The sequence below is a fragment of the Leopardus geoffroyi genome, chromosome D2 (assembly GCF_018350155.1).
Source record: "Leopardus geoffroyi isolate Oge1 chromosome D2, O.geoffroyi_Oge1_pat1.0, whole genome shotgun sequence".
Lineage (NCBI taxonomy): Eukaryota > Metazoa > Chordata > Mammalia > Carnivora > Felidae > Leopardus > Leopardus geoffroyi.
In genome coordinates this window covers 88,243,117-88,269,712 of record NC_059334.1, presented here as the reverse complement: position 1 = coordinate 88,269,712, position 26,596 = coordinate 88,243,117, and the positions used below count along the sequence as shown (strand labels likewise).

The window sequence follows — 26,596 nt, the reverse complement described above, 5'->3', positions numbered from 1 at the left end:
AATAATTTTGAAAAATGTATAACTTCTGTTTCATCAAAAGTCATCTGAAAGGAACTGAAGAAGAGAAGCTATAATCTGGAGAAAGGTATTTGTAAAACATGCTAAAACTTACAAACCACTGATGAAATTAATCAAAGATGGCCTAAATAAATAGAGAAATATACCATGTTCATGGTTTGGAGACTATTGTAAAGATGCTAATGGTCCCCAAGCTGATCTATAGATTCAATAAAATTCTAGCAGAACTTCGTTATAGAAAACAATAAGCTGAGTCTAAAATTTATGGAAAAGAAAAGGAGTTAAAAGAGCCAAAGCTATTTGGAAAAAAGAACCAAGTCAGAGAACTCACACTACCTGTACCTGGTTGCAACACATGTAAAGCTATAGTAATCAAGACAGTGTGGTATTGGAAAAAGATAAACATATAGAAATGGAACAGACTGGAGAATCCAAACATGAGACGCACACAGGATTGATTTCCACAAAGATGAAAGGTAATTCAATCTTCAGCAGATAGTGCCAGAAAAATCAGCTATCCATATGCAGAAAAATGAACTTCAATCTGTATCTCATACCCTACACAAAAATTAACTCAAAGTAGATGATAGATCTAAGTATAAAACCTTAGACATATGGAGAAAATGTTTGTGAGGCAAAAATTTCTTAGATGCAACATTAAAAGCACAATCCATAAAAGAAAAAAAATTTAACAGGATTTCATCAATAAAGAACTTCTGATCTTCAAGAGACTACTAGTAGACTCAAAATACAAGCCATGATTTGGGGAAAAAACATTTACAAATCAAGTATCAACATTTGCATTCAGGATTTAAAATTCTCAAACTTTAATAGCAAAGAAACAATCAACTCAATAAACAAACAGGTGTAAGACTTGAATGGGCATTTCACCAAAGAATGGATAGTAATCACATAGACAGGCAACATCATTAGTCAACAGGAAACTGCAAATAAAAACCACAAGGAGGGAACGTGGCTGGCTCCACCAGTACAGCGTATGACTCTTGATGTCAGGGTCATGAGTTCAAGCCCCATGTTGGGTGTAGAGATTCCTTAAGAATAAAATCTTTAAAAAAACAAAACAAAACACCCACAACACAAGGAGATACCACCACCAACTTCTTAGAACAACAGTTTTTAAAACTCACTACTGAGTGCCAAGTGGCATAGCCACATTGGACGATGGTTGGCAGCTCCTTACAAAGTTAAACATATACTTATCATATAACCCATACTTACATTCACACAAGAAAAACATACGCAAATGTTTATAGTGACTTAATTCATAATCAGCAAAAACTGGAACCAACCCAAAAGTGCCTCAGCTGGGGAATGGATAAACGGTGGTCCTTCCATAAGTGGAATATTACCCACAATAAGGAGGAACACAGCTGATCTACACAACAGCACGGCTGAATCACGGAAGTGGTACGCTGAGGGAAGGAAGCCAGACTCAAAACAGGACACACTCTTTTGATACTACCTATAGAACATTCTAGAAAAGTCAAAATCATAGGAACAGAAAACATATTTGCCAGGTACTGGGGATGGGAGTCTTATTTACAAAGGGGCACAGAGGACACTTTTGGAGGGATAGAATTGCTCTGTATTTTTATTGTGGTGGTGGTTACACAAGTATACACACTTGTCAAAACGCACAGAACCATACACTAAAAAGAGTAGATGCTACTGTATTTAACTTATACCTTAACTTTTAAAATGTAAAAATATTTAAGAACACCTGTTCGTCAAGACACCTTAAAGACAATGAAAACTAAAAGTTAAAAACTGAGAGAAGATATTGCAACATAGAGGAGACAATTAACTTTGAGATATATAAACAGGCTTTCAGCCATAAAAAAATGAGCTCACTCCGGTCTAGCCCTCCACCACAAACAACGACAAAATGGGACAAAATATATAATATGATTGTACTTGTATACAATACTATAATTATGTAAATACTATGATTATAAAGTGCAGCACTATAATACGTGTCTTTAGCACTGTTTTCAGATGCTGGACAAGAGGCAGTGCAGGACTGACTCTAGACAGAAAGGAAACGGACGGGCTGGGCTCCAGGCATCAGCGCAGGCTCTGGAGGCCCGGGCTGCTGGTCAGCAAGAGGAGGAGACACACCCCGGAGCTCAGGGACACCGAGGCAGCTGTAATATAGGGGCCAGACGCCCACATCCAGCCAGACAGAACACAGAGACGGGATTTACCCTCCCACCTGAAAGGAAACAGACAGAATATGGAAAACTGTGGCTTTCAAGACCCTGGACATCAGGCCGTGAAGGACAGTGACCCTGACCAGTGTGAAACAAATGCAGTGAGTCCTGGCTTATTGCTTTGGGAGTTTTCAAGCCACCACCCAGGGAGGGACCCACGGAGACAGCCAGAGACCATGAGCTGGGGCAGAATGTTACGCGGGAGTCAAAATAAACGCCAGTCCAAGCAGCTTGCGACTCTTAATCTCAAGGTCTGAGTTGAAGCCCCACCCTGGGTGTGCAGCCGACTGTAACAGACAAGAACCTCCTGGAAAGGACAGTGAGGCTGGGGGTGTACTCCGGACGGGTGGCAGGTAACAGGCAAAGACCTACTTGTCACTGGGGAGACAGGGGGAAGGCCTCACACCCTCCCTCCAGGGACCCCGAAGCGCCCTCCACAAATTGCTCTGAGAGTCCCGCCCAGGTGAGAATTTGCAATTAGAAGGCGCGGTGGGGAGCACGGCCACTAGCGAGCCGATCAAAATCACCCGGGGCCAGAGGTGGCAGGGGGCCAGGGGTGGCAGGGGCCCAGTGAGCCGCGGCGTGTGTGGGGACAGACCCTCAGAGACCTGCGGGGACCCTGCGGAGGCCCTGCGCCTCCTGCGAGGTGCGGTTGAGTCGAGGCACAGGGTCTGGGGAAGGTTGGAAGGACCGCGCCTGGGGCAGGGGCGGTGGGGGGGGGGGGGGCAACAACACCCGCCACCAGGCTGGGCACAGACGGCTGGGCACGGATTCCGGAGCCCCCCGACGCCCTCAGCCTGGTGGGGGGGGGCGTCCAACATGGTCCCACCGGCCAAGGCCCCACCCTCTGTCCTGCAGACACTTGCAGACGCAGCCTCTTCCTGCTGCATCACCAAGAATTGGGGGCACAGCCCTCATCCCCTCCGAACCCCGGCCTGTGCCCCACCCCCAGCTCGGAGCAGCCCCCTCCTCGGGTGAGCAGGCGCCAGAGGACCGTGCGTCATGCAGGAGTTACCCTGGTCCACTCTTGTCCACGGGGACAGCGCAAAGCGCAGCCGCTCCCCAGACCCCCGGGGGGAGTGGGCAAGGGTCCTGAGGCCCCCCCTCCTCCCGGACGGGCAGGAAAGCCTGGGGAGCCCCTCCCTGGCTGTGCCCCAGCCCCCCCCCCTCCCCGCAATGCGTCCATCCTTCAGACACCTACCTCCAGGGCTGTCGGACCAGAGCCCCGAACCGTGCAGCCCCTTAGCGGCTCCAACTGGACCGCTTCCATCCATCTCCCCCAAACAGCCATTATGCTGCCCAGAAAACACAAGATAAGGACGCATGATCTACATGGGGACATCAAAGCTGGGGGTGAGCCTCCCTCCCCTTGCAGCTGGCGACTATGCTCAGCCCTAGGGAGCTCACTGGCCATCTGATGGCAGTGGTGTCCTTCCCCAGGCAAGAGGGGGCCCTGGTCCTGAGCAGAGAAAAACATGAACGAGCATTCTTCTGGGGGAGGCGATCTGGATGAGACCAGGAAAGTGCCCGGGGACACAGCCAGAGGAGGCAGCCTGGGTCTTCCCTCTTGCGTTTTGTACGCACCTAGGTGTGTGTGTGTGTGTGTGTGTGTGTGTGTACCTGAATGGATGGGTGTGTGTGTGTGCACACCCAAGGAGGAGATCTGGAGGGGTGCACACCTGGGATTGTGTAAAAAGTGTGCACCTGGTGCGTGTATGTGCATACGTGCACCTGAACGGATGGGGGGGGGGGGGTGTGCACCTGGCAAGTCCAGACAGTGCCACAGGCCACACACGTGCCACCTTTTCTCAGAAACAAAAATGTCATTCTATTTAAAACTTGATGGGTCTAATGACTAAATGGCGTACCCATACCTGGTGTTTCTGCCTTCCTTCTCTGGCACTTGGGTACAAAGGTGGATTGATCCGGCACTCTCCTCATTGGGCTACTGTCACTGCCAGGGTGAGCGCTTCTCACTTGGCCCCACGTTTCCCACACTCCAATCACGCCCGTCAGGAACCCCGGTGTGATGCGTGGTGTTTGCCCTCGGACAGGATGCACGTATCCACAGATGTGTCGTATTGCTTTGCTTGTGAGAGTTTCAAATTCACGTAAGTGATTTTGTGCTGTGAATATTCTCTTACTGGGGCAGCTGGGTGGCTCAGTCAGTTAGGCGTCCGACTGTCGGTTTCAGCTCAGGTCATGATCTCACGGTTCACGGGTTCATGGGTTCTCTCTCTCCCTCTCTCTCTGCCCCTTTTGCACTCGCAGTTGCTCTCTCTCAAAATAAATAAACTTTAAAAAATAAAAAAAAATATTCTCTTACTATTGTGTTTTACATAGCTTGAGGTCATGTCCTTCGTTAGGTACATAAAATTTAGAATTCTTTTGTCATCTTGGTAAATTTAACCTTTTATCATTAAGAAGTGTTACTCTTTGTTTCCAGTAATGCTTTTCGCCCTAATCTGTAAGGCTCGGTCCGGCATGAAGAGAGCTGAGCCAGCTTCCTTTTCGTTCACTGTTGCTTGCGTGACATGTTTTCATCTGCACCAGTACGCACCAGCCTCTCAGCTTCTGACCTGTTGTCAGCTCACCGAGCTGCTCAGGAACTCTACAAACCACATTTCTGTGTTCTCAGCTGCTCCCTGTTTCTGTGGAGAAGTCAGCTTATTTTTACTTGTTTTAGGTATTTGGGTTTCCCCCCACTTTGGGAAGCTTTCAAGATCTTCTTGTCGCGTTTGGTTTCTGGGGTTTGCTTTTTCTTCATATTTATCATGTTCGGAGTTTGTGATGCTTCTAGAATTTGTGCCTTGCCTCCTTGGTTTTTGAAAACGGTCAGCCTGTGTGCCCGTAAACACTGCACTCGTCCCCTTCCTTCTCTGCTGTCTGTTCAGTTTCCCCGGTCCATGCAGGGGGTCTTCTGTCGCGTCCCCTCCGCCCCCAGCAGCCTGTTACGTACACTCTCTTCTTTTCTCTCCATGCTTGCTTCTGGATATTTCCGTCCGATCTTCCCGGTTACTAATTCTCCTTAGCCGTATCTAATCTCTGTTTTTAAGTGTATTTTCTAGCTCTAGAATTTCCATTTGGTTCTTTTAGTTTCCTGTCCTCTATCAAAATTCTCAATCTTGTTTATGCCCGTAGACATGTGTAAATTCCTGAGTCTGTCAGTGACCCTCTCGTTAGCCTGTACTGGTCTCTGTCTGTTCCTAGCCAACACCGGGCTGTTTTATTACCGTGACTTCCTATAACATCTTAACATCTGACGGGGTGAGTTCTTCTTTGATCTTGATCTTGGTTTTCAGAATGAGTTACATTAGACCTTTACGTTTCCACGTGGACTTTAGAAACCCATAGGTTCTCAATTAGTTTACTCGGGCCACCTTGACAAAGTGCCACAGACCCAGCAGGGTCTGGCGGTCTGAGACAGGCGTGGGCAGGGCTGGATCCTTCTGAGGCCTGTCTCCTTGTGAGAGGGACGGCCTTCTCCCCACGTCCTCGCGGTGCCGTCCGTGTGTGTGTCTGTGTCCTGATCTCCTCATCTTATGGGGACACCTGTCAGATTAGGTCAGGGCTTGCCCTATGACCTCATTTTACCGCAATTGTCTCTGTAAAGGCCCTATTTCCAAATACAGTCATATTCTGAGGTTCTGGGGATCAGGACTTCAACACAGAAATTAGGGAGTTTGAGCCTCTGGGGATCGAGAGGGTCTGATGGAAGCTAAGAGAGGTCACATCACGTCACAGTTGAGGTCACGGAGCCCACCTCTAAAGCCATCAAGAGGGCCTGGTGTCCCCACGTGGAGCGGCTGGGGTAAAAGCCCGGTTGGGAGGGGAAGAGGTCGTAGTCGCGAGACAGACCTGGACAGCAAGATAGCACCCTTTCAAGCCCCAGAGCCGGACCCAGCAGGGACTGGAAAGGCCGGCTGGCTGGGGCAGTGGGGCTCCAAGTGACCTTGCTGTGGGGTGGCCACCGTGAGGGCGGGAAGAAGAGGCACCCCTGACCTGGAGAGCCGTCCTCTCCTCTCCGGGCCTCCCCGGGGAGAGCCCTGGACACCAAGATCTCGAGCTCAGGGCCTGCCACAGCATTCCGTGGTCCCCGCGTCCGGGACACATCACCTGGGGCAGAACGGGAGAGGGGGAGGGGGAGGGGGAAGGCGGCAGGCGGCGGCTCGGTTGGGCCGGGTGCGCACTGGGTGCTGGAGGTAGAGTGGGCGCACGCGTGTGGAATCGGGAGGGGGTGGGGTGAGGAGACGGGGGACGGTGTGCAGCGAGCAGGAGGGTGCTGGGAAGGGAGAGGGGCCGCGCGCGCCTCCGACTGCCGTTTTCTCCTCCCTTCCCGTCGCCCGGGGGATGAGCCTCCGCGTCTGCCCGCCCCCAATCCTGGGGCGGAGGCCTCGCGCAAACTCGGGGCGCGGCGCGCCGGTGCAGGGTCTCGGCCGCAGCCGGCTCCTTCCCGCTCCGCCGCGGCCCCCGGAGCGGCCCCTCCAGCCCGCGGTTCCCACCGAGGCCCGAGGCGGGTAAGGCCGCGCGGCGGGGTCCGGGCGCGCGGGGAGGCAGGGGACGGGGGCCCGGGAGGAGGGTCGAGCGGCCACCGGGTCCCTGCGCCGGAATTAGGCCCCGCGTCGCATCCGCGTCCCCGTCCCCCGCCCCAGCTGCTCCGCCAGGCGGCCGGGGTGGGGCGGGAGGGGACGGTCCCCCGGGTCCGGGCTGCGGGGGCGGGGTCTGCACTGTGTCACCACCGCGCTTCTCGGCGCCCCCGCGAGGCCAGAACCCGCTGCTCTGGCTCCGCGCCGCATGCGCGCTGCCCCCAAGGGGTGCGGGCGGAGCCACCTATCGTGTGGCCTTTGTCCAGACAGTGGAGACTGGCCATCCCCGAGACTGTCCTTCAACACAACCCCCACCCCGGTGTGGCCTCGGGTCCCCGCAAGCCGTGGAGGTCTGGGCGGGTCCTCCCACCGCAGCCGGGGATGTGGGGGTCCTCCCTCATTCTTTGCTCCCACTCCACCCCCAGGTGCGCAACCCGCGCACCCGCCTCACCCTCTGTCCAGGCCCGAGTGCCTTACCCTCCCACCCCACTCCCAGCCCTGCACGGGCCGTCCTCAAGATGCCGAGTCCCCGAGCCCGTCTCCAGGCCCTGGGGACTCTGGCCCCCTGACCCTCACAGAAGCTGAGGTCCTTTCTCCGTTGGCCGCAGGCTCGCCCCACAAGGATGAACTGGACGGCCGCGACGTGCTGGGCTCTGCTGCTGGCCGCCACCTTCCTCTGCGACATTGGCGCGGCCAAGGGCGGCCGTGGAGGGGCTCGCGGCAGCGCCCGGGGAGGGCTGCGCGGGGGCGCGCGCGGGACCCCACGGGTGCGCGTGAGGCCGGCGCCCCGCTACGCGGGCTCCTCCCTGCGCGTGGCAGCGGCCGGGGCGGCGGCGGGGGCGGCGGCCGGCCTGGCGGCGGGTTCCGGCTGGAGAAGGGCCCCGGGCCCCGGGGAGCGCGGCCTGGAGGACGACGAGGACGCGGCACCAGGCGGCAACCGGACGGGCCAAGGCGTCTACAGCTACCGGGCGTGGACTTCGGGCGCGGGGCCCACCGGCGGCCCGCGCCTCTGCCTGCTGCTGGGCGGCGCCCTCGTTGCCCTGGGGCTGCTGCGGCCCTAGGCCTGGCCAGGCTCGGGGCCAGATCCGGCCCCCAGCCCGCGCCCTCCCCGCAGGCCCCCCGCCCCGGATCGGCCCCAGAGGCCACCAGCGGCTGAGCGCCGCTTCCCACCGCTGCCGGCGGCCTCTGACCCAGAGACGCTGCCTGGGGGATTCCAGCCAGCCCGGGCAGGAGCCGCGGCCTCTCCTCTGGGTGCCCACTGACGCCACCGCCCGGCCCAGGTCCCTCCCCAGCCTCCCCATCCTACCGAAGGACCAGGGCCCTTCAGTCCCAGGATGCCCCGCCTACCGCCTGGATGCCAGGGTCTCCCCCCACCCCCTCCACCGTCAGAAAAGCAGGTGCCATCCCGTGCTTCCGGTACCATCCAGGCTGACGGCCCACCATCTCTCCAGAGCTGCCCAAAGTGATGTCCGAGACCAGGCTGCTCAGGCCATTCCGGCCCCCCTGAGGACCCTGTGGCCTCCCCCACAGAAGCAGCCGGAATGGACCAAAGGATTTGAGGACTTGGGGGGAGAGGTTTCCCTCACGGGTTTTAGTGTGCCTACCACCTGTCCGGAAGAGGCCGTCTGCGGACTGGAGCCCAGGCGTGCCCATCACTCTCTGGAGCATCCCTGGAGCGCCCCCTGCCACAGCAGCTGCCCCGGAGCCTGGCCAGCCCACCCTCAGGTCCAGAAGTGTGCCCCCTCACCAGGCAGACCCTCTCAAGGCCACTGCCAGGTGCCTCTTGGAGCCACTGTGCTCTAACTTGAAACAAGTCACTTAACTCTTCTTGGGACCTGTTTGGGGGGGGGGGGGGGGTGGCGGGGCGGGGGGGGGGGCACTGTCTAAGCTTCAGAAGCTTTTCATTTCCTTTGAGCTTTAGGCTCCCGTTCTGGAATCGTGCCTGCTGGTACTCAGGGATGGAGAGAGCTCCCCAGGACCGCCAGCTGTGGCTCCGGCAGGTCTGCAGCTGCTCCAGGAAGGTGAGGGCCAGGTGTGAACGGCGGAGGCCGGGTCTCAAGTCAGAACCAACAAACAGGCCACCAGCAGGCCCCTGGAGGCAGGCGCAGCAGCAAGTCCGACCAGATGCGGGCTGCTCCGGCTGAGCAGAAGGAAGCGTGCAGGAGGCTGACCCCCGCAACACCACGGCGGCCATCCGGGCACCTGAGGGTGTTCTGAGGACAGAAGACATCCAGGGAAGTGTCTAAGGGTTTGCCTCTGGCACACAAACACCCGTCTGCAGACCGGCCCGTTGCTCCTCAGGTGCCCGGAAGCCCATTTCCCTCCAGCCTCTGGCCTGGCTGGCAGTTCGTGAGCTCAGCCCTGGAGGCCTTGGCTCTTTACGCCCTCTGCCCCCTATCCCACGGCAGGACAACGCCCCGGGCCTGGATCCTCTGGATCGCCCCCTCCGTCGGTGCTCACTGAAAGCCTCACCTGCCGCCGGGCTGCCTCCCAGAATCTGCCCTCACCCCCCAGACTATGGGGCCTTTGGACTCAGCTGACAGAGGCCAGTGCCAAGACCAGCACCTCCGGGGGCCCTGCCACCTCTGCTCGCCCACAGCCGACACACAGGTCTGGTCAGGGTGAGGGTCGCCAAGCTACCAGTGGAGCCCTGGACCAAGCATTGTTCTCCAAAGACCAGGACACGGATCCGCACTGCCAGCATTCCTGGGGTACGAGCCCAGGTGCCTCTCCATCCATTCCAGACCAAATTTGATGCAACCAAAGACCAGCGGGCTGCGGCCAAGCCCTGCCCGGGGCCTCGGGCAGTGTGACCATTCTGCCACCGTATTTGCAGGCAGCACAGGGAGACCCATCAGGGCTGCACCTCGGGCCAACTCAGCTCTCCCTGCGGGGCCAGGAGCATGGGCCCAGCCTCTGAGCCGCCCTCACAGGCTGCAGGGCACCACACACCAGCCTGACTCCCAGAGCCTGTCCCCATCTGGTACAGTCACACGCTAGAGTACTTCCTGCCCTACTGGTCAGGGTCCCAGCAGGAGGCAGATGGCACCCAGGGGGGGTAATCTCAGATTAGGAAGTGTGCGCCACCGTGGGCACCTTCAGGAGGGGAGGTGCCTGCCAGAGACTCCAACGCTCCAGGAAGGCCACACACACTGGACACAGAAGGAGCAGAGCTGCTCACCAGGCCCACCCCACCCCCTTTCCCTCCTCTGCCCTTTTCTGGAATGCAGGCTGGCAGGTACAGGTCCCTGGGGAGAGTCCCACTGTCCTGTAGCTACAGTTTGCCACTCGCAAGTGGGGGGAAGCCACACCAGCGACCCTCCCAGCCTGCATGCAGCTGGCCGTGAGCAGGGCAGCCCCCGGGGCACCGAGGGAGCAGACAGCTCTTGGGTTTGGCCACAGCTCCTTGGCACCTCTTGTCCATTTTGTGTGCACATTTTCGTCGTGTCGTGAAATAAACACTCCACTGGCAAACAGACTCTTCTTTACTGCAGGACCCAGGGTACCACCAAGGCCCCAATACATAGGCCTTACTCACTAAGCAGTTCACATCCCACTTTTTGTGTCGTTTTGGAGAGACGTTACCATGTGAGCCCAAGGTGCTCCTGGTGCACAGCAAACGGGCCACCAGCAGAGACTGGCCTTGTGAGACTTCTAAATTGCAGACTGTACGTTCATGTCCTCCTGAGAAAGCATCATCTTCCCCCTGAGAGATACTCGGCACAGTTGAGACACCCAGGGACAGCTTAGGGACTTCGTCAGCCCTGACGTCCAGACCCCAGGCACAGTCCCCAACAACAGCTGGCCAGGCTGTGGGGCGGCAGGAGGTACAGGTTCCTTCCTGGCGTAGAGACCTGAGTGGATAGTGACCAGCATGGAGCTTCTGGAAAAGGGAGGCCCAGCATCAGATTCTGGGCTGTGGTCTGGGATGCCCCGCATCTCTGGTGCCAAGGGCCAGGCAGGAGTGAGGCCCCTGCCAACTGGACCAGTTCAGGGCTCTGCCACGGGGGACCTCTGCAGGACATCCCTGTCCAGCATCACTGGGCCCAGCAGGCCCCTGCGGAAGGTCTGGAGGAAGTCTCGGGCTGCCGCAGGGTAGTTGGGCTGGATGACGTTCACGTCACCTGGGGGAGAGAAGAGGGTCTGGTGAGGAAGGCACCTCCCCACGGGGCAGGCGCAGGATTCAGACGCACGCCTCCCTGCCCGTCCTCAGGGACGGGCAGTGGGCACCTGTGGAGCCTGGGCACGAGCACATGTTCTGAAAGAAAACACAAGAGTCTGGGCTGTGGCACCTCGACCTCGGCAGGTTTCAAACCGGTGGGACGCAGGGTATAACCAGCGCCACGAGGCAGGGCCGCCTTGCCGTCTACAGGCTGAACCGAGAGCCCGCCCCTCTGCAGAACCTGTGTTCCCAGAACAGCCACACGTGCCCACAGTGTCCTCCCCCAGCACCGGGGGCCGCTCGAATGGGTGCTTCCCCAGGCCCAGCCGGAAGTGAATGCCCCCACTTCTCACCCGTGCCCGTGAGCACTTTCACCTTCTGCGTCTTCCCCAGTCTCACAGCCACCTGCTTCAGCACGCTGGCGATGTCGTCGCAGGCGCCGCCCAGGCCATAGTGCCGCACGTACCTACACACAGACCAACAGTCGGGGAGTGGGAGCCAGGAGGGGACATGCTGGGTCACGCCCAGCTCCACAAGGGACCCCTCGTGCACGTGGCCATAAGTGCCCACTGCAGAGCTGCCGACGTCTGTCCTCCCACGTGGCCACAGCCAGCTGTCCTGAGGACTGCTTCCCTGCTGATGCCCGTGGCTGCAATGGCGGGACGACTGCGTCATCCACCCCGTTCCCAAGCAGCCCGTAGCCTGGAGCCCTAGGTCAGCACGGCAGTACCCTGACAGGTGCTCCAAGCCTCTGGGCAGCCGCCCGAGGCAGGATCGCCAGGATTGCCAGCACTCTCTCCAGGGGAGAATGAGCAGGTCTGACTGGTGTTTTCTGTAGCCCACAGACCAGCACAAACCCACTCGGCGCCCGCCTCTGCCGAGAACCGTCCAGTAGCTCTTGTGGACGCCCCGTCCGTGACGCTGGCTCAGGGCCTGATGAGAAAGGCCAGCACAGGGCCGGGTGTGTCTGACCCTGAAGGGCTGAAGGAGACAAGCCTCATCCACAGACAAGCACATCCCCCACAGGAGCCGGGAGACACAACTAACACCTCTGCCGGCCACTCGTCCCAGAACCTACGACTGCCGGAGCGACGGCGGGATTTGCCTCTGGGTCCACAGAGCAGGGCGGGGCTCGGCCGCGGGGAGACCCCACCTGGGTATCGGAGTGCCCACCTTGGAGGACATCGCATCCTGAGGAAGGCAGATCCCAAATCAAACTTGCGGCCCCTCTGTCCTGGGCACCCCAATACACACACGCAAGGGCCACCCTGCAGGACACGGCTGCCTGTTCTCCAGAAACACTGGGGGACCGCGGAGGCCCACACAGACTCCCACGGAAATGAAACAAAATAATCAATTTGAAATCCTACGTCCATGCAAAATGGAGTAACGAGAACTTACGATCCACCTGAAACAACCAGAAACATACAAAACAATGGTTTTCAAGGCACCAGACATCAAGCTACAAAGGATGTAAACCAACAAACACCCAGCCTGGTGCCCAGAGGCCCCAGGGAGCCCCGAGGGTGGCTGGAGTGTGGGCCCAGTAAAAGTCACACAACAGAACCAGAAAGGGCAGAGCTGCCCAGAGAGAGAATTCTGGAAGCCTGCCATCCTCTGTATTTAGCAGAGGAGGGATCTGCACACATGATAAAGGAAGTTCCCCAAAGCCAGAGGCCAGGGAGGACCACCCTGGAGGGCACAGGGGCAGCAGTCAGTGCTCACGGAGAGCCAGGAGCAGACGGAAACCTCATGACCCATGGGGCACAGCGGAGGTGGGGGGAGGCCCTGCCTCAGTCAGGCCTGGAAGGAACTGTTTCCAGATAATTGTCTCAAGCAAAGCTCAAGGATGTGTCCGGGAACTTAAAGATACCCATCTCCCAAGAAGGTAAAATTTAAAACACCAAGCATCCAAGCAAAAATGATCAGGCGTGCACAGCAGGAAAACAGACTCATCGTGAGGAGGAAATCGGTCAGCTGAAAACGCCCCAGATGTTAGGACTAGCAGAGATGTTAGACCGGTCATCGTGACCACATTCCACGTCGTTACAAAGTTAAGCAGATACGCAGAAGATGTAAAACATGATCCGAATCGGACTAGAGACCCGTGCTGTGAGACACACACTGGTGGGCGCTAGCAGTGGGTCAGACACATGGGGTGCAGGCAGGTCGCCCACGGGGCAGCAGCCGTGCCCAGCAGGTCCTGAGGATGGGAGCAGGCAGGAACTGAAAACACAGGAAGAAATAATGGTTGAAAATGTGACAAAAGCTACAAAGCCACAGATCTAAGAACTCAACAAACTACAAGCACAAGAAACACAAAGAAAACCACACGGGTCCCATTGTCATAAATTGCTCAAAAGCACGACAAAGAGAAAATCCTAAAGGCAGCTGCAGGAACAAAGACAAACGTGACAGATTCCGCATCAGAAACAGCACAGGTGAGAACAGGATGGGACAAAATCTCTCCACTCCTGAAAAAAAAACCATCCACCTAGACTTTGACACACAGGGCAAGTATCCTTCCAAAACAAACACGAAATACGGGCATCTCTGGACAAACCTGAGGAGACAAACTCCTCACCAGCAGACCTGCATTACAACAAACGCCACAGGAAATCGCCAGAGGACGGCGACACCAGACGGAACGTGGATCTACGCAAAGAAACAAGCGAGGGGCGCCTGGGTGGCGCAGTCGGTTGGGCGTCCGACTTCAGCCAGGTCACGATCTCGCGGTCCGGGAGTTCAAGCCCCGCGTCGGGCTCTGGGCCGATGGCTCAGAGCCTGGAGCCTGTTTCCGATTCTGTGTCTCCCTCTGCCCCTCCCCCGTTCATGCTCTGTCTCTCTCTGTCCCAAAAATGGATAAACGTTGAAAAAAAAAAAAAAATTAACAAAGAAACAAGCGGTGCCCATGAACCATAAAGCCATAGGCAAACAGCTAAGATCACGTCTCACACTTGGGAGTCTCCATGTGAGCGAAAGCAGGACATCTCAGGCTTACAAAATACATGAAAGCAAGAGAGAACAACAAAAGCCCAAAGATCACGAGAAAAATGGAGATGCGCTATCATAAGGTGCTTATACGCCACGAGACGGGTTCTATCACCTAACCCTCCTCACACCGAGACAACCTCCTCCATACGTTACAGAAGGCAAGCTGACAAAGGGGAGAGAGGGGATAAGAGTATCCCAGTAACCAGAAAAGGCCAGAGAGACAGAGACAGAGGAAGAGAGAGAAAGATGCAGAGAGAGACAGAGAGAAAGATGGAGACAGCACAGGCAGAGGCAGAGGAGGAGGAAAAGGAACAAAGGACGGATAGGACAGGGGCGCCTGGGTGGCGCAGTCGGTTAAGCGTCCGACTTCAGCCAGGTCACGATCTCGCGGTCCGGGAGTTCGAGCCCCGCGTCGGGCTCCGGGCTGATGGCTCAGAGCCTGGAGCCTGTTTCCGATTCTGTGTCTCCCTCTCTCTCTGCCCCTCCCCCGTTCATGCTCTGTCTCTCTCTGTCCCAAAAATAAATAAAAAACGTTGAAAAAAAAAATTAAAAAAAAAAAAAAAGGACAGATAGGACAAAGAGTAAGATGACAAACGTAACCCCAAGATCAATAATCACATTACATGTAAATGGTCCAATACCCAAAATAAAAGACAGAAATGGTCAGGTTGGATAAGAAACAAGGCCTCACTATCTGTACACAGCCTATGAGAAACACATTTTATTTCATTTTATTTTAAATATTCATTTATTTATTGAGAGAGAGAGAGTGAGGGGAGAGGGGAAGAGAATGGCCCGATCCCACGAACTGTGAGACCATGGCCTGAGCTGAAATCTGGAGTCGGATACTTAACTGACAGAGCGCCCCAGGCACCCCGAGAAACACGTGTTAAATATAAAGACACAAACACGCTCCATGTGAGCACTCATCAGAAGCTACACAGGTGTGTAACTACCAGACGAGGTCGAGTCAGAGCAGGAAGTATTGTGAACATCAAGAAAGGCATTTTGACTGATAAGGGCATCGGTTCAGGGGGACACGATGATCCCCCGGGCTGTGCCTGCCCCGCACAACAGAAGCAGACGGACAGAGCCACAAGACAGACAGACCACAGGCAGAGATTTCAGTACCTTCTCTCAAAAACCGATGGCAAAAACAGAAGGAAAACCAGCAAAGCAGAAATAATAGTAAAGACTGAACGGTAATCAATGAAATAACAGAAAGACAATGGAGAAAGTCAATGAAACCATACCAACAAAACTGACAAAGCTCCGGCCAGGCTGTGGTCCTCGACGCGGTAAAGGACACCCAGCAAACACCCTCTGCTCACGTCTCACTCCTGGGGGAATAACAAGGTGTAAATCTGCACCAGGAAGGAGCGACTGGAGGCACCACACAGAGGAACCTGAAAGCAGTCACACCGAGGACGGGAACCCCGCAAGACAGAGCACAGGACGTCCAAGGAAAGACAGAAAACAGATGGTCACCAGGATGTGGCGAGCGGGCTTTGGGGTCTCGTCTGTAAAATGGGAGCAGGTAAAGGTGGGAAGGAGGAATTACCAAAGAACACAAGAAATTTGAGGCTTTTCTTGACTGTGTAACAAACATATCGATCTGTATGCTGCAAATAACGTGCAGGCTGCTGGTCTAATCGCATCTTACTGCTGCTGCTTTTTTAGACTATGTTTGTCTAGAACGAGAGAGAGAGGCGAGCCACCTGCCCCGGACCCTGCACTCACCCAAAGAGCTGGTGCCTGTTGAGGGTGTAGAGAAGGTAGTCCGCCAGGGTCTCCTCCCCGACAAGGTGGTCTAACACGGTTCCTGGAATCAGGCGACCAGGGTGAGCCCGGCAAACCAGCCTGGCATCTGCACCCCAGGGCCCCTCCCTGTCTCAGCCCGAGGTGCTGCTGAGAAGGCCCGGCCGTGGCCCTTGGACCTGACCCACAGACCTGCCTTGGCTGTAAAATGGGAGAAGGAAGGCACTCTCTCCAAGGAGGGCTGTGAGGGTCAGTGGGGTCACAGCAGTGCCTGGCTCACATGCGCCCTGAGCTAACACCGCACAGGCTGCTTGAGATGCCCGCTCAGCACAGCATTCAAGAGTCTGCAACATCCAGGCCTAGAAAGGCAGGCACAAAGTGCCAGGGCTGGGGGCCCCGCACCCAGGCGGCAGGAGGGGGCACGAAGGGTGACCCCCAACTCACCACACAGGGCCAGCTTTAGGCCCATCTCCACGCTTTCAATCCGAGGAGCCAGCACCCCAGGAGTGTCCAGCAGGAACATCAGCGGCCGCTCACACACCTGTGGACACAGAGGACAGTCGGCCGCGCCGCTGCCTCCAGGCTTGCTGCTGGCGGCCCCTGGAGCCGGGGTGTTAGGCTCCTGAGGCTCCAACGAGGCCTTTCCACCACACTCTTGGCTTGCCCACTGGGTCAGCTCCCACTGAGTCCAGAGAACAGGAGCAACAGGCCCCAAGGGCCCCAATCTTCTCCTCCCAGGGAAAGAAGGGAACGTGTGGACAAGCTGAGCTGAGCTGTGTGACCTTAGGCAGGTGCGTGCTCCCCCTCCATAAAACAGGGGTGACGAGCACGCCTGCCCGCAGCTCTGGTGGAAGGCTGGTGCGGTGCCTGGCGTGCGGCAACACTCGGTGGGGCGGGTGGAGGCAGTGCCTCCCGAGTCCTCAGGAAGCAGCAGGCGCCTGCGTGTGGAGCTCCAGACCCAGCAGCCGAGGACCCTACCTGGATTCTGGACATCACGGCTCTGGTGATCCCAGGCTCGCCGCCCACCCTGGTAGCTTTCCCTGTGGGATGCAAAGGGGCTGTCGGACGTAGTGAACACAGAAGCCTGGCACACAAGCTACAGAAGAAGAAATGACACAGCCGGAAACCCATGAAGGCCCAGATGAGCTCGTGCTCAACTCAGCACCAAACCAACAGGGACCGAAACGCACCTCCCTGGTGCCTGGGAGGGTGAGGAGAGGCCAGGGCCTGGCCGTGGAGGTCAGCACAGAGCTGCTGCTTCCCACACGACGGCTTCCTCCCTCCTGGACTTGACCCTGTGCCCCCGACACCGAGCCTACAGCCGGCAAATCAGCCCCACAGCACTGATCACGACAGGCCTGTCTGTGAGCACAGCTCCCGACCAAGGGGCCGGATAAACTCAAGAGTAGAGATACACGTATCTATCGGTGGACGAGTGGAAAAGCAAAACGTGGTATCTAAACATAATGGAATATTATTCAGCCGTGAAAGGGAACAAAATTCTGACACAGGCCACAGCACAGATGGACCTTGGGGACATTATGCTCAGTGAAATCAGTCCAACAGAAAAGGACAACTACCGTGTGATTCCATTCATGTGAGGTAGGAGCTCTTCAGAGATCCAGGGACAGAAGGCAGATTAGTGGTGCCCAGGCGGTGGGAGGGGAGAGGGAGCTAGGGGTTATGTTTATGGACTTTCAGTTTGAGACCAAGGAAAAGTCTAGAAACACTGTGATGGTCGCACAGCACTGAATATATTTAATGCCACCAATTTTTTTTTTAAGCCACAATTAGAGAAAAGTAAACTTAAAAAAAAAGATGATTCGGGGCATCTAGGTGGCTCAGTTGGTCCGACTTCAGCTCAGGTCATGATCTCGCAGTTTGTGGGTTCGAGCCCCGTGTCGGGCTCTGTGGTGCCAGCTCAGAGACTGGAGCCTGTGTCGGATTCTGTGTCTCCCTCTCTCTCTGCCCCTCCCCTGCTCACACTCTGTCTCTGTCTCAAAAATAAACATTTTTTAAAAAATTAAAAAACAAAATGATGATCTGACAATTCTCCAACAAGCACCAAAAACACCATCTGTAAAATAACAGTTCAGCGGAGCTCATGGTGTTTGGGTTTGTTAATAAAGAACGCATCCTGGTGTGGAACACGAAGCCAGTGTGGGACTTGGTACTGAACTTTAAAATACTTAATGGAAAAGGGTGATGACACAGCGAGTAAGTAGTGTGGGCACGTCTGTGTGACTCCAAATCCAAATGAGCACGAAACAAGGAGATAGGCCCGGGGTCTCCCCAGAATCTCCCCCGAGCAGTCGGGCAGGATGCCGTCTCCCAGCTGGGGCTGCCCCATCAACCGCCTGCTGCTTGTTATCAGGCCCCATCTATCTGGCTACGCCATGAGTATGGGCATCAAAGAGATTTCCATGAAGGGGAACACAATCACCAACAGGCAGGAAAGTCATCCACGTGTTAAATATCTTAACACTTCATGTTCAGGAGAGAGAACGAAGTAAAATGTGCGACAGGATAGGGGCGCCTGGGTGGCTCAGTCCGTTGAGCGTCCAACTTCGGCTCAGGTCATGATCTCACAATTCGTGGGTTCGAGCCCCGCGTCGGGCTCTGTGCTGACAGCTCAGAGCCTGGAGGAGCCTGCTTCGGATTCTGTCTCTCTCTCTCTCTCTCTCTCTGCCCCTCCCCTGCTCACACTCTGTCTCTCTCTCTCTCTCTCAAAAATAAATATTAAACTTTTTTTTTTTTTTTTTTTAATTTAAAACGTGTGACAGGATGATTCTGTCTCACCATTTAACCTTACATCAGTTATCCGGTGCAAAGAGACAACCCTGAGGGGCCATGAGGCTCTGGCTAAGGACAAGGTTTTTCTCAGAGCCAGAGGAAAAGCGGCCACTCGCCAGCAAACACCACAGCATCAGCTCACAACGGCCAGCAGTACCTTTCCTGAGGTGCTGTCTCCTGAGCGCGTTGATGAGCGAGGATTTGCCCACGTTGGGGATCCCAATCACCATGGCACAGCACTCCAGACTCTGCAGAAGCATAAGAGCAGGGAGTCAGGGGTCCACCCAGACCACCCACAGCCCCACCGAGAGCCTCATGTGGCCCATGCAACGGGACCCATAAACCCAGGCCAGTTCAGGTGAAGAAAGGTCACTGTGGAGGCCCCGCCAGCCTCAGCAGGGCCACCCCCCACCCCTGCTCCAAACAAGAAGACAGAGGGCAGCTCTGTGGGCTGGGGCAGCACAGAGACAGCCCCCAGGAGTTCTCGGGGCTTGGTGATGGCCCAGCATGGGGACTGGTCTACCACTGCTTAGCCACCGAGCCCAGGGCTCCTCAGCAGGAGGGACCATCCCACAGCCAGCACTGAGCCCCACCACCGACCTCTCCTCGATGATAGCGGCAGCTGCTCCTCACCAGTCCCGTGACCGTCGGGATTATCTGCAACAGACAAACCACACGGCGGCACACTCGCACAGAAACCGGCTTCCTCCTTAGCTTCTGGAGGTGGCGTACCCCATGCCCAGCATCGAAGAACCCGGGCTCTGTCCACATCAGGGCTTAGAATGCGCTGGGGAGGGGGGGGTCACCTGCGCCCTGACCTGTCCCTCCACCATCAGCAAGCAGGTCAATCCCCCAGAGAGTGACGGCTGTGACCGCAGCCACCTTCCACAAAGATACACCAGCCAGGGAAATCCTCGAAATACAACTGCGGAAAACCAGGCACCACACCCTCCAGAAGCTTGTCTAACAACAGCCCCGGGTACACGCTACAGCCTGGCACTGGGCCCTGCAGACCACCACAGGCTGCCCAGGGCCTACCTGCTCTCGACCAGAGATGAGTGTACCCCAGGAACCCCAGCCAACCCTTGCCTTGCCTCCAAAACTCCGCTTCTCACAAGAGCATGAGATAATCCATTTCTTTTAAATGTATTTAATCAAAAGCATTAGGGTGTAAAACAGAGAAGCACCTACCTGCTTGACATTCTCATCCTGTAAACAGTTGGTGAAAACAACATTTTTTAGGCCTTCTCCTTCTAAGTGCTGTATAATTTTCTGAAAGAGATATTTCCATTTTTTTTTTCAATATATGAAATTTATTGTCAGATTGGTTTCCATACAACACCCAGTGCTCATCCCAAAAGGTGCCCTCCTCAATACCCATCACCCACCCTCCCCTCCCTCCCACCCCCCATCAACCCTCAGTTTGTTCTCTTTAAGAGTCTCTTATGCTTTGGCTCTCTCGCACTCTAACCTCTTTTTTTTTTTTTTTCCCTTCCGCTCCCCCACGGGTTTCTGTTAAGTTTCTCAGGATCCACATAAGAGTGAAAACATATGGTATCTGTCTTTCTCTGTATGGCTTATTTCACTTAGCATCACGCTCTCCAGTTCCATCCACGTTGCTACAAAGGGCCATATTTCATTCTTTCTCGTTGCCATGTAGTACTCCATTGTGTATATAAACCACAATTTCTTTATCCATTCATCAGTTGATGGACATTTAGGCTCTTTCCATAATTTGGCTATTGTTGAGAGTGCTGCTATAAACGTTGGAGTACGATATTTCCATTTTAAAAACTAAATGAAAATGCGGATGTGATATGCTAAAATCCAAGGATCTGAGATTGAAGCCCCACCCCGACCCGGGCCAGGCGTGCTCCAGGCGAGGGGGCCCCGTGGACAGCACAGACCATAGAGGAGGCTCCAGTGTGAGCACAGGAAGGAAGTGCCCTGGGCAGGGGTCCACGAGCTGCAGGCTCCAGCGGGCATGAGGGCTCAGCACAGACACTGGCTGTCCTCTCGGGACACACGTACCTCCATGGAAAATGAGCCACCTCTGGCTGCATTCAGTGATCTGCTTAGTCCTGAGTATTCTGACGAGCTCTCACAAAATGACTCCTGTAAACCCAGCCTTAACCCAATCCAAGTACAAAGTACATGCAACGCTTTAAAAGCTCAAAAGTAAACTAAGGTTAATATGAATTTATTGGTCTTAACATTAAGTGAAATCAGTGTAGGAATCGTAGTTTTTAATGCTGGTATGATATTGTTTGACCACGTACTGACCTAAAACATGGTCAATGCCTAAATGAACCAAAAGTCATTTGCTAACTTAATTTTCATTATACATTTCAGTTGTTTGTTATGATGATACAGATGAGGATACAGGCCACAACAAAGACATATTTGAAGCCACGCTTTGAAGTGTATACATTCACATGGGATGTCCCCACCCACCCCCAGAGGCAGACATGAAGGGCCATCCCTGGGGCCTTCTCCTCTCCTCTCCTCTGCCCACAGCAGCACCTGAGAGGAGGAGCACACACTCCCGCCGCCTCCCAACCAGTTGAGACACCGCTGTGTCCCTATGTTAGGTCACCTTATGTGCCCAACACTCCACAAAGATTAGCACTTAAGGCCAGAAGCAATCGCCGGTAAGACTCAAGTCTCAACCAATGAAAGCAAAGCTTGTGATGCTAAGTTAGCAGAGCGTGCGTGCAGTGAAGCCCATGAACACCTTGTTCTGGGGGCTCTGGAGCTGTCCACCCCCCGTCCTGCACAGCAGAAGGGATTTAAATGACCAGAGGTACCCGCACGTGGGTTAGGGGTGGCCTCTGCTCGGATTCTCAGCAAACAAAGAGCTCCTATATTTGATGTTCCCCTGGAAACCTTGTGACAGAGACTTGCGGTTGGGGTCTAAGTAATTCAAACATACCACGACCAACTGAGAAGCCTGAATGCACTCTGCCAACAAAGAGGACGCTGCGCCACTAACAGCCTGAAAACTGCTAGGCTGGAATCCACAAGGGTCTGACACCTGCCCTTCCGGAAGGATTCGATAATACAGCAAGAAAAGCAGAGGTGAACACTCAAAAATAATATGCCCAGACCTTCATGTTTCTTGTATGCTGGGACACGTGGGCATGCCCTGCACTTGGTCACTTGTGTCCCCCGATCCTGCCTGCTTTGAAGACATTACTTTGGGCCTCCAGCGCACTTGGTGTCTGGAAGGCCATGGAACTGGCCAGTGTGGGTGCCTGGGCCAAATGCAGACATCACAGGAGACCTCCAGGTCAGTACCTGTGGCCTGCGCCTATGGCCACCAGCCTCAAACAGCTACGGAAACTTATTAACTGAAATGAAATAAAACACGAGTATCGTGTCTGCAGCAGGAGCCACATCTCAAGCGCTCAGAGCCGCACGGGGCCAGAGGCCACCCTGTGGGGCACTTGGCTCCAGCAGCAAAGCCTGGCCACTGCCTTTGGGAGGTGCGCTCTCTGGTCATTTGGACCATGCACTAAACATTAGAGGGAAGCAGGTCATTTTGAGAAATCAGGCGGGAATACCTCCGCAAACAAAGGGTTGTTTGCTAAAAAGCAAGCCTGCCTGAGTGAATCAACACAGAGTCTGCTTGCAAGGGTGACCCTAGACACGACCCTAGTGCCGGAGGTGCCCGGGACAGGGCCCTTCACCTGCTGCTCTTTCAGATCCGCCAAGTCCATTTTGTTGAGGACCAGCACGTGAGGCTTAAGCCCAAGGGTTTCTTGAAACAGAGGGTTGCGGCCTGAAAGTGGAATGTGGCAAAATTAAGGCAAAAATTCCTTTAATGCTTCACCAGACCATTATGTTATCTCGTCTTATTATGCATATTGGCACCACCTTCAGAAGAAAATCTTTTTTTTTTTTTAAGGTTTATTTATTTATTTTTGAAAAAGAGAGCATGTGCACACAAGCGGAGGAGGGACAGATAGAAAGGGAGAGACAGAATCCCAAGCAGGCTCTGCACTGTCAGCATAGAGCCTGACAAGGGACTCAATCTCCCGAACCATGAGATCATGACCCGAGCTGAAACCAAGAGTTGGACACTTAACCGACTGAGCCCCCCAGGCGCCCCCAGAGGAACATCTTTAGAAGGAAGTGAGCAGAGGAGGAAGCCCAGTCTCAAAGCAAGCACATGCCAGCCAGCCCAGCCTCATACCCCAGTCCTACCCTCCTGGCAGAGAAGAAGGAAACGGTCTCACTGCCATGGAACCACCACATGCAAGCAGGGCAGTGGTTCTCACGTTCCTCCTCAAATGGGAATGGTGGCGGCAGAAACAAAAAACAAAGCTCAGGGGAAGGTCTTATTAATGGGTTCTTTGTTTAGTTGCCAAGATATGGGAGTTCAAAATGAATGATCTGATCACTCAATAAAAGGGCCTCCCGTAAAGTCCTAACTAGTATACCTCAAACCAATGCCGCCCTCTGGTTACTGCCAAGGAGATGAGGGTCCCCCATGGAAACCACCACTGAAGGTTCTGCCTCCTTACTAGCACTGCCACGCCCTTCCTCCCTCAGCCAGGGACCCTTGGGGATCACGACAGGTCCCACCTCGTGGAACCCTAACGCAGGTAGGAGGGGGGTGCCCATATATCTATCTTCTGAACACTCAGCCCCTTCCCGGTGCTTCATCTCCTAGTGAGTCCAGGTGTGAAACTCCTGAGGCCTTGGGCACACCCTGGGTCCAGGAACCAGTTAAGCTGCCTACTCTCTTCCCTAAAGGGTTAACCAATCCTGTATAATTCAGACTCCATCCCAGGGCCGCAACCCAACGTAGGCATTCTTGCTGTCCTGGAGAAAAGGGCAAACATCTAGAAGCCAACAGGACAGGTGTCCTCTTACAGAGCACTGAACAGTAACTACAGGTTCATCACTTTTGATAATCGTAAGATTGCCAGCAAACACTTCTGGCCAGCATGAGATATCCTACAACATTTCGCCTACAATAAATAAACTCAGTACTTTCTTACAAAAGTTCCAAGTCTTTGAAATAGTGAAAATTGTCCCTCATCTGCTATCCCTGAGGTGGTAAGAACTCTCAAACCAATGCCTTTACCACATAAAGAGAATCCAAGCATAGCTCAAATACAATAAAAACAGGGTCTGGAAAGTACATGGTAATGAGCAAGATCGCCAGACCCTGCCAGTTCCCGCCTCAAGCGTGGAGGAAAGCCTGCTGGCAGGAACGTCGAAATGAAGGTGGCACGCCCCACCTCGAGAACCGACTGCTGGACTCAACTGGAAGGCCTGGGCAAGGCAGGCAGAGGTCAGAGACAATGGATGCTATCTACCTATCAATGAGGAGGCTCGAAAAATACAAGGCCTGGACCCTCACCAGAGATTCTGATTAACCGGTCTGGAAAGGGACCCAAACCAGGATTTTTAAAGCCTCCTGGGGGAACTCTGTCATGTACTGAGGGTTTAGAGTTAAATGCCAGTAACTTTGAGAGGTGAGGCTGCCAGGCACTGTGGGAGCAGACTGGACCAGAGCAGAGACCAGACACAGGAGGACCAGACAGAGACAAGGCTACAAAGCAGGAATGCTTCCTGCTGCCTTGAGCACAGCCTGATTCAGGAAGGAGGGCCTCTCCTGTACCACTGCAATTCCACACCCAATTCCAATAAAGTTGGAGGTGGGGAAGGAGGACAACACCAAGCAATTCTGCGACACTACCAGGATGTCCTACAAGTTAACTCAACTCTGACACTATCTACCTGGAGGAAGAGTCAGACCCCACAGGTCAATGCTCAGTCCCACAACGTGCCACCTCCCCACCCCACTCCCTCCAGGTGCCAATCCCGAGTCCAGTTGGTCACCGGTGCCTCTGACCAACTTGTTACAGATGGGAGGTTCCCACAAGCCCCTCCTCAGATTCAATTAGCTTGCTAGAGCAGCCCACAGCCCTCGGAGAAACATCTTACTTACTAGATTACTGGCTTATTATAAAAGGATGTAACTCAGGAAGTCAGACAGAAGAAATGAATAAGGCGACGTATGAGGGAGTGGGGCACACAGCTCCCATGCTCTGAATGTGTCACTCTCCCTCTGTATCCACGTGTTTGCCAACCCGAAAGCTCTCTGAACCCTGTCCTTTTAGGTTTTTCTTGAGGTTTCACTATATAGGCCTGATTAATTAAATCAGTGGCCATTGGCAATCCATCCAACTTCCAGCCACTCTCACCTCCCCTGGCAACCAGCCCTGGAACTTAGGTGACTTAGTGGCTTTCCAAAAGTCACCTAACAACAGACACTTTTTTACCACTCTCATCACTTAAGAAATACCCAGGGTTTGTGGGGCCTGGGTGGCTCAGTTGGCGTCAGACTTCAGCTCAGGTCATGATCTCAGTCATGATCTCACAGTTCATGGGTTCAAGCCCTGCGCCGGGCTCTCTGCTGTCAGTGTTCTCGCTCTCTCCCTCTCTCTCTGCCCCTCCCCAGCTCTCTCTCTCAAAAATAAATAAACTTACAAAAAAATGCCCAGGATTTTAGGAGCTCTGTGCCAGAAACAGGGACAAAGCCCAAATATATGTGTGTGTGTGTGTGTGTGTGTGTATACACACACACACACACATATATGCACATACACACGTGTATACATACACACACACATATATATACACACATATACAACATATACCTACATGTGTGTATATATAGATTTCTTATCATAAACCACAGTATTACAACCACTAAAGGATATCCGGGCATCATGGACCTCGATGATACAGTCCACCAACTTTAAGCTGCTCTGCATCTTCTTCAGCCCTGGAAAACAGAAGAAAGATGCCTAAGGGAAGGCGTCTATGGCTTTTCAAGAGTGATTGGGTGACACTGAATGGTCCAGAATGACACACCACCTAGAGAGAATACACCTGAGTGCAGTGTCCTAAGTCACCATAACTGATACACCCTTGCTGAGGGCCTCTTCCAAGTTCAATAACGGTGTCTCCAAAAAGAAGAGGTCCTGCCTGAAGGGCAAAAGCATGTCTGGGGTGGAGCCACTTGGAGGGCTCCAGCTGCAGTATTTAACCTCCTATGGGTCTTGGTCTCGGCCTTAAAAGGGTAACTCGGACCACCCGACTCTCTGGGCCCTCCACGCTGTGGGGGCATGCTGCTGCCTAAGTTTCAGCCACTCGCACAGCAGTGAACTCCCCCTTAACCATTAACCAGGAACAACACCCACAACGAAAGTAACCACCCCCTCCCCCGCAGTGTCCCTCAGCACGGTCACCCCCCCCCGCTCAACCGGGTCCTCCGCACAGCCTCGGACGTCCGCGCCCCGAGGGCGGACACCGACGCACCGCACTCCGCAGGGGCCGGCGCAGCGGGTACCGGCTCACCACTTAGGCGGAGGTCAGAGCGCGCTGAGGGCTGCGGGAGCGGGACCCGGCGATCGCTGACACGGAGGACCGCGCCGGCCCCGCGCGTCTTCTCGGGCCCATTTTTACAAATCAACAAGAAACTCCTCGAGGGCTTCAGGCAGAAGACAGCAGTGGCCGTGTCTTAAAGGTGTTGCAACGATAATAGCTGAATACTTCGCAGCTCGGCGAGGGCTTTCCTACCACCATTTCATCGAGTGCTCAAAACAAGACTCGGGAAAGTACGTCTCTGTGGACTCAGATGTGGAAACGGAGGCTTGGGGGAACAAAGTGGCACAAGGCACTTGCTGGGGCTCGGGGCTCAGGTCCGCCCCCGGGCCGCCGCCGCCTCCCGCCCCGCGCGCGGACAGCCTGACGAGCGAGCGGGCGCCGGGGCCACCGGGCCTCACCGCGCAAACACCGGCCCCTCCAGGCCCCGCTCACCCTTGGCCATGTGGCCCGGGAACCAGCGCGCCACGTCGCGACCGCCCAGGGGGAAGCTCTCTCGCCAGGCGACCCCGGCGGCGCCGCCCAGTGCGCGGAAGGCTAGCCTCATGGCGCCGCGACCCAGAGCGCCGCGGGGGGACCGCTCCCTCGACGGACCTCTCCGACCGGCCCACCATCCGGCCCCGTGCTTCCGGGGTTCAGGAGACGGACGC

General features: G+C 54.9%; 3 protein-coding genes across 8 annotated transcripts in view; 1 reads left to right on the top strand and 2 right to left on the bottom strand.

Annotated features, from left to right (window-relative positions):
• Window positions 1–7,516, bottom strand: part of LOC123577276 (olfactory receptor 287) — a 21,184-nt gene extending 13,668 nt beyond the window's left edge. Inside the window, exon 1 of the mRNA XM_045439364.1 lies at window positions 7,412–7,516. The gene's annotated coding sequence lies outside the window, so the exon portion shown is untranslated. The remainder of the gene's footprint in view (window positions 1–7,411) is intronic.
• On the top strand, window positions 7,459–10,309 carry SPRN (shadow of prion protein). Of its 2 annotated transcripts, none has more exons than XM_045439365.1 (2): window positions 7,459–8,611; window positions 8,757–10,309. In XM_045439365.1, the coding sequence occupies exon 1, from the start codon at window positions 7,459–7,461 to the stop codon at window positions 7,894–7,896; it is 438 nt and encodes a 145-aa protein (XP_045295321.1). In that variant the 3' UTR covers window positions 7,897–8,611; window positions 8,757–10,309. The 2 variants fall into 2 exon arrangements, with proteins under 2 accessions (XP_045295321.1, XP_045295322.1); XM_045439366.1 differs by having other exon boundaries at window positions 8,751–10,309.
• MTG1 (mitochondrial ribosome associated GTPase 1) lies at window positions 10,303–26,596 on the bottom strand. Of its 5 annotated transcripts, none has more exons than XM_045439363.1 (11): window positions 26,382–26,596; window positions 25,280–25,344; window positions 22,232–22,336; window positions 19,734–19,814; window positions 19,143–19,199; window positions 18,700–18,790; window positions 16,728–16,789; window positions 16,194–16,290; window positions 15,732–15,813; window positions 11,373–11,463; window positions 10,303–10,959 (listed from the first exon to the last, which is right to left on the bottom strand). In XM_045439363.1, the coding sequence occupies exons 1-11, from the start codon at window positions 26,491–26,493 to the stop codon at window positions 10,951–10,953; spliced, it is 852 nt and encodes a 283-aa protein (XP_045295319.1). In that variant the 5' UTR covers window positions 26,494–26,596; the 3' UTR covers window positions 10,303–10,950. The 5 variants fall into 5 exon arrangements, with proteins under 5 accessions (XP_045295319.1, XP_045295314.1, XP_045295315.1 ...); XM_045439358.1 differs by having other exon boundaries at window positions 11,351–11,463; window positions 26,382–26,595; XM_045439359.1 differs by having other exon boundaries at window positions 11,351–11,463; window positions 22,232–22,323; window positions 25,221–25,344; window positions 25,927–26,496.

Bases quoted from the DNA above. Each gene is read 5' to 3' on its own strand.
- SPRN (XM_045439365.1), top strand. From the start codon at position 7,459: ATGAACTGGACGGCCGCGACGTGCTGGGCTCTGCTGCTGGCCGCCACC.
- MTG1 (XM_045439358.1), bottom strand. From the start codon at position 26,493: ATGAGGCTAGCCTTCCGCGCACTGGGCGGCGCCGCCGGGGTCGCCTGG. The intron at 15,814-16,193 runs GTGAGTTGGGGG...GCCTGATTCCAG, and splicing joins CCTAAAGCTGGCCCTGTGTG to GAACCGTGTTAGACCACCTT. The intron at 10,960-11,350 runs GTGAGAAGTGGG...TCTCTCCCCCAG, and splicing joins GAAAGTGCTCACGGGCACGG to GTGACGTGAACGTCATCCAG.